Raw genomic sequence first — 8,284 nt, forward strand, 5'->3', positions numbered from 1 at the left:
ATGTCGCGCCTCTACCCTAGTGTGGCTCGGTTTGAACCTCAAAAGGGCTTGCACTCTCTACTGTACACTGTTCCATGTTTGTGTGCGCGTCTTAACAAATTGCATTTTCTTATTTGCAACAATTTCAACCTTCTTGCATTGCATCGGTAATGAGCCGGCCCCTCCACCCCGCTAGCGGTGCTCGCTGTCTGCATGATTAATAACTTCCCTTTGAGAGCTTGGTGCGGTATTCCCTTGGAGCTGTTCCTGTTGTAAATCAGACTGATTGACAGCCAGCGCCCTGAACCACAATCCAGGATTCCGCCCATCCGCAAGGGAGGGAAGGAAAACTAAAACTGCATAAGGGGGGGGGGGGGATTGAGAATGCACCCCTCGCTGATCTGCACTAACTGCATTAATGCAAACTTGTGAATATTGCAGGGTGCATTAAACCCAACTACACAGCTTTATGGCAATACATTGCACATAATATTCGCGGAATCGTGTTAGCAATTATTTTCGCGCCAAATCGCGACTCCTCCCCATGTAAATGAAAGGGGGTTGGCACTGTTGTTTTTTTTCCAGGGTCCTTGCAGTTTTTTTTCCCTCTTGCAGATAATAATATCCAGCCCTGCGTCCAAGTTAGCACTGACAGACTTCTCTTGTCTGCTGCGAGGGAATGATCAGTGTCTTAATGCAAGCCTCGGAACAGCTGGGATCTGTCTAGAAACCTCCCCAAGTATTTCTCATCGTTGCGGAGAGTTTTAAATCTTGCTTTTTATTCCCCCCCCCCCCCTCTCCTCCTTGGAAGGCAGCGGAAGGTGAGCTTTCTCCAACGCTGGGTGGATTTTTAGTGAGTGAGTACATGTTTGAATGGATGCTGGATCAGTGTGTTTGCATTCATTAGAAACAGGAAAAAAATGTAGGTCAGAGCATTTAATGTTGCAAAACATCTCGCCCTGGAGGCTTTACCCTTGCGCTGAGCGAGTGGGTTTTTGTTTTGGAAATGATTTTGTCTGCAAGCAGCCTAACTGCCTGGTCATTGGGGTGGTCTGCAGTCATTCCTAGTGTTGTGTGTGTGTGTGTGAGAGAGATTGCAGTCAGTGCCCTAGCTCACTCACATGTTGTGCCTGGCTGTGCAGTTAAGTCCCAGCACAGGCTTGCTTCTATTGTTGATGCTGAGAGTCAGTCCCCTTGCACTGAGTTGATTCAGAGTCAGAAACGCACGGTGCAAACAGTACAGGGCATGGAATCAGTCCCACCTTGTATTGCAAAAACCCTGAACACACACAAAAAAAAAGTTTTGCAACGGTGGGGGAGGCTCAGCATTCCCGTTGTGTTTTAATTTTTTTTCCAGAACCCTCCCCACAGGGATTGGGAAACAGTTGATCATTGAATCTAGGGCTGAATTTGCAATACAACTGTGTGCTGGTGGGGAGAGAGCTTGCGATAAAAATTATATTGTGGTTGTTTTGCGTGTTGTTGACCAATGCAAATGGAGTCATTGCAGTGTAAGTGACTGTGGTTTTGGTGGGGGACCTTTTATTTTAAGAAACGTCCTGACCAATGCAGAGAGTGTCGGGGGGTGAGTTACAATATAAGTGAGTGTGGTTAGTGGGAGAGAGACTGTGATTAAAATTATATTGTAGTTGTTTGGCGTATTATTGACCCATGCAAGGGGGAATTGCAATATAAGTGTGCGATAGTGGGGGGATGCAGTGTAAGTCACTGTGGTTGTCGGGTGGATTGCATTATAAGTGTGTGTTGGGGGAGTTGCAATATAATTGTTGTGGGGGGGGGGGGGGGGGTTGCAGTGTAAGTCAGTGTGGTTGTCGGGGGTTGTGTTATAAGTGTTATAGGGGGTTGCAGTATGTTGTTGGGGGGTGCAATTTAAGTGTTATAGGGCGTTGCAGTGTGTTATGGGGGGGTCCGGTAGAAGTCAATGTGGTGGAGGGACAACTTATGATTAAGAAAAATATTGTGACTGCTCTGAGCTTTGATGACCAATGCAAGTAAGTCGTGGGGTTGGGGGGGGGGGAGGTTTACAATATAAGTGAGGGTGGTTGTAGGGAGGGGAGATTGTGATTGTATTGTGGATGCTTTGCTCATCTGTTGACTTGAGAAAAAAAACATTTTATTTCCCCCCCTCCTTCCTTTAGTAATTTTAGATATTTTTGTTTTCTCTCTCTCTCTCTCTCTGTCCGTTCCTCCACATTTTGTAAGGAGATGCCTGGCATCATGTCTTCGGGCTGCCCGTCCACTTCCAGCTCGCTATCTGCTGCCTGCACCTCCTCCTGCACCGGACGCATTGCAAGTTCCTGCAAGGACTATGACCTGGAGTACGACTCCTACCAGCCTTACTTCTACCCGGACGACTATGGCCCTGAGGCGGACTTCTACCCCCCCAGCGAGGACATCTGGAAGAAGTTTGAGCTGCTGCCCACCCCTCCGCTGTCTCCGAGTCGGGCAGGGAGGTGCCGAGCCCCCGAGGATTGGGTATCCGAGCTGCTGCTGCTAGAGGACGGGGATGGGGATGGAGAGGAGCCCGGGCTTGGCTTGTGTTGCTGCGGGGGAGGAGTGTCAGGAGGAGCTGGGGCTGCAGGGAGCAGCAGCCAGGGCGGGGGCAGGAGCCAGCTCAACGCCATCGTGCTGCGGGACTGTATGTGGAGCGGCTTCTCCGCCCGGGAGAAGCTGGAGAAGGTGGTCACCGAGAAGCTGTACGCAGCTCAGGCTCACAGCAGGCTGGGGCTGGGTCTCCCCCCGGGATCCCCCTCTCCATCAGCAGCAGCACCTGCCCCTGGGGCACGGTGCCCCCCTACCGCCCCCAGTCCCGGCTCCCTCCAGCTCCCAGCCCCCGACACTCAGTGCGTGGACCCGGCTGTGGTCTTCCCATTCCCTGCCCCCCGGGAGGACCCAGCCCCGGCCCCAGCATCTCCCCCTGGCCCAGACCCGGCCCCTGCCCAGACCCGGGGGACAGCAGCTGCCCCCACACTCATCGGATCTGGCAATGAGACCCCCAGCGACTCCGGTAAGTGCCAACACCCCCGCTCCTCCCTCTTCCACTACCTTTTCCTTTCCCTGTTCCATCCTTGCTCTTCTTCTCCATCCCTCCTTCCATCCATCCGTCCCTCCCCCTCCATCCTTTACTCATTCCATCTCTCCCTCCCTCTATCTGCCTTCCTCCCTCCATCTCTCCCTCCACTTCACCCTCCCACTTCCTCCTCCTCCACCTCCTTCCATCCTTCCCTCTTTCCCCCTTCCTCTCTCCATCCTCCCACCTCCTTCCAACCTTCCCTCTTTCCCCCTTCCTCTCTCCATCCTCCCTCCTCCCTCCATCCTTCCCTCTTTCCCCCTTCCTCTCTCCATCCTCCCTCCTCTCTCCATCCTTCCCTTCTCACTGTCTACCTTCCTCCTACCTCCCTCCCTCCTGTCTCTTACCTTCCTCCCTTCCCTTGATGTTTGATAATTAAATAAGTTTCTTTTCCAGATTTGCCCTCTTTCTTCCCCCAGATTCCACCCTGCATCTGTCAAATCGCAATCTTTACCCCATCCCCTGTTGCAGCTCGTGGGATGGACTTGGTGGTTTTGAATGGCACCTACCAGAATGAATTGCAGAGCGACAGCTGGGTTGCAGACTGCAGTATTTCCATGCAAACACCCGAATGCAATGTTTAAAATCCATCCACTTCTATTCCTGACTTGGTATCCCACGCAGACACCCAAGTGTTGGCGGACTGTACAGTAATGTACACACAAACATATTATGTACGTGTCGCTTTCACCACCCCTCCACTGCACCTTTGCCCGGTTACCAAACAAGGTGCCAGTCTCATCATTAATGCTGCTATTCCCCAAGTTTGTCAGTTGATGAGGGATGTCAGGGAGGGAGAGAGGGGAGTGCACAGGGAACCCACCCAGCAAGGACTGCACATGACAAAGACTTCAATCCATCAAATGGCAGAAATGTTAATGAATATGGATCCATTAAGCTGGTTTCAGCTGCGACCTTTTTGTGTTAATTTCATCAGCCTGCCTGAATGGGAAGGGGGGGGGGGGGGGGGGGGGGTGGTTGGGGGGGGTGAGGTTTCGTCCAATTGCTGTGGAGGAAACACATGAGTCAGGTTTGAATTTCCAGCCTGAAATAAAATGCAGTCCTGGGAGGTTGAGCTGCCAGTTCTCCAACAGGTGGCAGTGTGCTACATTTGTCCAAAACATGATTTTTCTTCCCCCCCCACACCCCACCCTCCTCAGTGCTGCTGTTCCAACGTGAAATGTTCCCTCTCTTTTTCTGGGAATGAACAAAGCAAAGTTTTCAGATGGGTTAATTTTATAACCCATGATTTCGTCGTAATGCCAAGGTCACAGGATTATGCTTTTATCTAATCTGGAGTGAATTTCCTACCTGGAGATTGCCATTGGCTATTGATTGGTCACCAGGAAAAGCGACCAGATGTGATCATTGTAGTACCTGTGCACCTTTGTACTGAAATAGCCCCATTAATCAAGAGTAATTGCAGAAGGCCATGGAGAATGGAGTTCTTGGAATTCCACAGTATGGCTTTGAAACTCTGAAGTTCCATAAACATGCAATCAGCAAACATGACCCTTCAGCGTTTTACTTAGCCCAGGGATTTAACGTTTGAAAGCGGCAGATTTAAAGAAAAGTACAGAGAGGATAGGAGGCCCCACCTTAAAACTTCTCTGCAGGCATTGCCTTTTCTAGAAGCCTATCTCTAAAATTTAGTTTATCTCTGTGAGAACAATGGGAATGTTCTTCTTTGTCACCTTAGGGTATTGAATTAATCCGTCATGATTTGGAGGTGCCACTGTTGGACTGGGGTGGACAAAGGTAAAAATCACACAACACCAGGTTCTTGTCCAACAGGTTTATTTGGAAGCACTAGCTTCCAGAGCACTGCTCCTTCATCAGGTGGTTTAATCCGTGTCAGCGGTCCTAAAGTCTGATTCAGTTGTGTCAGATAGCTTCACAGCTGACTTGTGTGAAACTCGATGTTCTGATTTAGGATTCTGTTCTGATCTGGGATTCATCCAGCAGTCAAGGCCATAGCACTGAAATGTCCAATCCCAAAGGCCCACACAATTTAAGTGGGAAGAACAGCTGAGTTGATTGAATTTCAAGGACTGAATGTGCAATTTGGACACCCCTAACATCGAAAACTCAATCTAGTTATACTGAAAAATAGGAATGATTTCAGACTGTGTTTCAGAATTGTGGCTTATATTAGTGGATTGGCAGATGGCACAATTGGCCCATAAGATGGACTGTGTGGTGCTGGAAAAGCACAGTATTGTGGACTGATCAAGGAAATGAATGGATCTGCTTTTAAACATATTTTAACTGCACAATGTAATGGTGGTGTGGTTTATTTTACAACAAATAATCCATTGAAATGATTGTGGGTAGTATTGCTGATGTTGTAGGGTAACATGACATATGCTTTTGTTTACAGTTTTCTGACAGCTTGTGTTCAGTCAGTCCTTCTTCCCAACAGCTGTCTGTTGAATACTTGGCTCTGAGAGATGAAAGTGTTTTGTTCTGTCATATAGAGCAGTTCCATGAATTAGCCTTTGGTTCCTGCAGTAATTGTTTGTGGCAGATCTCTGTATTGGTGGATGGGATGTGGAATGTGAATCAGCAATTATGATTAATGTGTTAATACAATGGTTTTGATCTATGTTAATCCCCATATTCCTCCTTTGTGTTGCTGTGTTTTTACAGACAGTTCAGTCACGGCCGTTTTTTTTAAGTAGCAGACTGTCTGAGTGGAATGACAGAAATTCCTGCACAAAACACACAATTAAAACAATTCTGAGCTCAAATTCAAAAATCAGTTGTGTAGTGGCTTAGACAGCTTCAAATGTCATGAAGCTTCTCAAAGTGAAAGCAGTAATTGAAGTTAGAGATGTAATGAATAAATATTTTTCTGTCCTTTGAAATTTGAAAGGACAGATAAATGCCTCAGGTTTTATAGTTGTGTGAGCTGGTGTATTGTTCCAAGTAGTGTGGTCCACTTCCTGTGTGAGGGAAGCCTTCTCTTGTGCAGAGAAAAGGTAGATTGGCCACCTGAGAACAGGTAACAGTAGAAGTAGGAGTGCATGATGTGCCAGTAGTTGTCCATAGATAGGTTCTACATGCTTGATTAAAAAAGCTTTAGATTTTGGGCCATTTTAACCAGAGCACAGTGGCTCAGTGGTTCGCACTGTTGCCTCTCAGCGCTAGGGATCCAGGTTCGATTCCACCTCAGGCGACTCTCTGTGTGGAGTTTACTCGTTTTCGTCATGTCTGTGTGTGCTTCCTCTAGGTTCTCTGATTTCCTCCCGTAATCCAAAGGTGTGCATGTAAGGTGGATTGACCACACTAAATTGCTCATACAGTCCAAGGATGTGCAGGCTCAGTGGGTTAACCATGGGAAATGTGGAGTTACAGGGATAAGGGACCGAGGTGGTACGTTCTTTGGAGGGTTGGTGTGGACTTGGTGGGTCGAAAGGCCTGTTTCCAAACTTTAAGGATGCATTAGATCAGATAATGTATGTTTGTTTATGTACGGTTCGCTTGACCTCTGTTTCTGACCTTTCGCCTGCTTTTGTGTGTTTACAGAGGAAGATGAGGATGATGATGAGGAAGAGGAAGAAGATGAGGAAGAGGAGGAAGAAGAAATTGATGTGGTAACAGTCGAGAAACGACGATCATCATCCAACAAGCATGTGACGACCCTGACAGTGACTGTGCGCTCTCACACCGCGAGCTGCGGGTCATCGAAGAACCACAGCACCTCTCTGATGAAAAGGTGTGCACCTATACACCAGCAGCACAACTATGCTGCCCCCTCGCCCTACACAGAATGCGACGAGATGCCACCTCTGAAGAAGGTGAAGAGTGAAACTGTGCGCCTCGCCAAGCAGGTGGGGCCCCCGAGATCCAAAAGCGTGAGTCCCCGTGGATCCGACTCTGAAGACAACGAGCGGCGACGCACTCACAACATCTTGGAGCGCCAGCGGCGCAATGACCTCCGCTCCAGCTTCCTCACCTTACGGGACCAAATACCAGAACTTGTGAAAAACGACAAGGCGGCAAAAGTCATCATTCTGAAAAAGGCCACCGAATATGTGCAGGCTCTGCAGTCGGAGGAGCAGAAAATGTTGTCGGAAAAAGAGAAACTGAAAGCCAAGCAACAACTGCTAGTTAAGAGACTGGAGGAAGTGAGGACTCGCTAGGCTAAGGCTACCCCAACTGGTTGAATGCCACTTTTGCACATTTTAGACGTCAAGAATGTTTCAGAGTTTTTTTTCTGGTTATCAGTCCAGCCGCATTTAAACATGGACAAAATACTTCTGAAGCCTTAGAGGTACCTGTGTCTATCAATGGAGATCCATTTTGAGAAGGCTTATTGATTGTCTCTTCGAAAATCTATGTAAATACCAGTTTTAACAACTGCCTTTTTCATGTGATGGTTTGGTTAAGAAAAAAAGAGCCACAGTCTGTGCTGCCGTTTTTTTGGACTGGAATTTTATACAGAATAATAACTCAAATGTTTGAGGAGCATGAACTTTTCGTATAAAGACTTCTTGTTAATCTTTGTTATGTACTGTACTAATTCTTACACTGCCTGTATCCTTAGTGTGTTGCTGATACATGACTAAATTTGATACCTATATTTTCGTATGAAAATGAGTTGTGAAAGGTTTGAGTAGATATTACTTTATCACTTTTTTGACTAAAATTTCTTTTGTACAGAAATTACTATATATGCCTTTACCTAACCTCTCTCTTGTTTGTGTTGCTGTTGGGTTCATAGAACTGGGTAATTGGCTGAGTTACGTGTTTTTCACAATGTACATATAGTGCTGCAACTTATAGCACTTTTGAAATACCTCAAGTTTATGAAAATAAATCCTATGAAACTAATTACCTCTTGTGATGGTGTCTGTAGTTTGCGGAGTGCGACTGAAATACTCATAAATGTCTGGCAGTGCTGTTCGAAGGTGAACTAACTCCAAAACACAATTGATGTTTTTGACAAACTACGAGTTTGATCATCGTCCGAAACTAGACTTGTGTTAATGTATTTAATTGTGTATGATTTAATTACAATAAATCCTGCTATTCGTGACTTTGCCATTTGCGAATCCACTTACTGCAAATTAGTTCAATGCACCATCTTGCCTATTACAGGGTAAATGTCCACCAATCCATGGTTAGTGGGAGGCAAAATATGTAGCCCAGATAGAGAGGCGTTCAGTCATTTTTGCGTGAAGTTGAAAGCGATCCCAACCAGAAATGTGG

General features: G+C 47.0%; 1 protein-coding gene across 3 annotated transcripts; it reads left to right on the top strand.

Moving 5' to 3' along the window:
• The first annotated feature begins 509 nt into the window (after positions 1–509).
• Positions 510–7,906, top strand: mycn (MYCN proto-oncogene, bHLH transcription factor). Of its 3 annotated transcripts, none has more exons than XM_072561961.1 (3): positions 510–836; positions 2,203–3,007; positions 6,599–7,906. In XM_072561961.1, the coding sequence occupies exons 2-3, from the start codon at positions 2,206–2,208 to the stop codon at positions 7,213–7,215; spliced, it is 1,419 nt and encodes a 472-aa protein (XP_072418062.1). In that variant the 5' UTR covers positions 510–836; positions 2,203–2,205; the 3' UTR covers positions 7,216–7,906. The 3 variants fall into 3 exon arrangements, with proteins under 3 accessions (XP_072418062.1, XP_072418061.1, XP_072418060.1); XM_072561960.1 differs by having other exon boundaries at positions 511–800; XM_072561959.1 differs by lacking the exon at positions 510–836 and adding an exon at positions 1,969–1,991.
• The last annotated feature ends 378 nt before the right edge of the window (positions 7,907–8,284 follow it).

The sequence above is a fragment of the Chiloscyllium punctatum genome, chromosome 3 (genome assembly GCF_047496795.1).
Source record: "Chiloscyllium punctatum isolate Juve2018m chromosome 3, sChiPun1.3, whole genome shotgun sequence".
Lineage (NCBI taxonomy): Eukaryota > Metazoa > Chordata > Chondrichthyes > Orectolobiformes > Hemiscylliidae > Chiloscyllium > Chiloscyllium punctatum.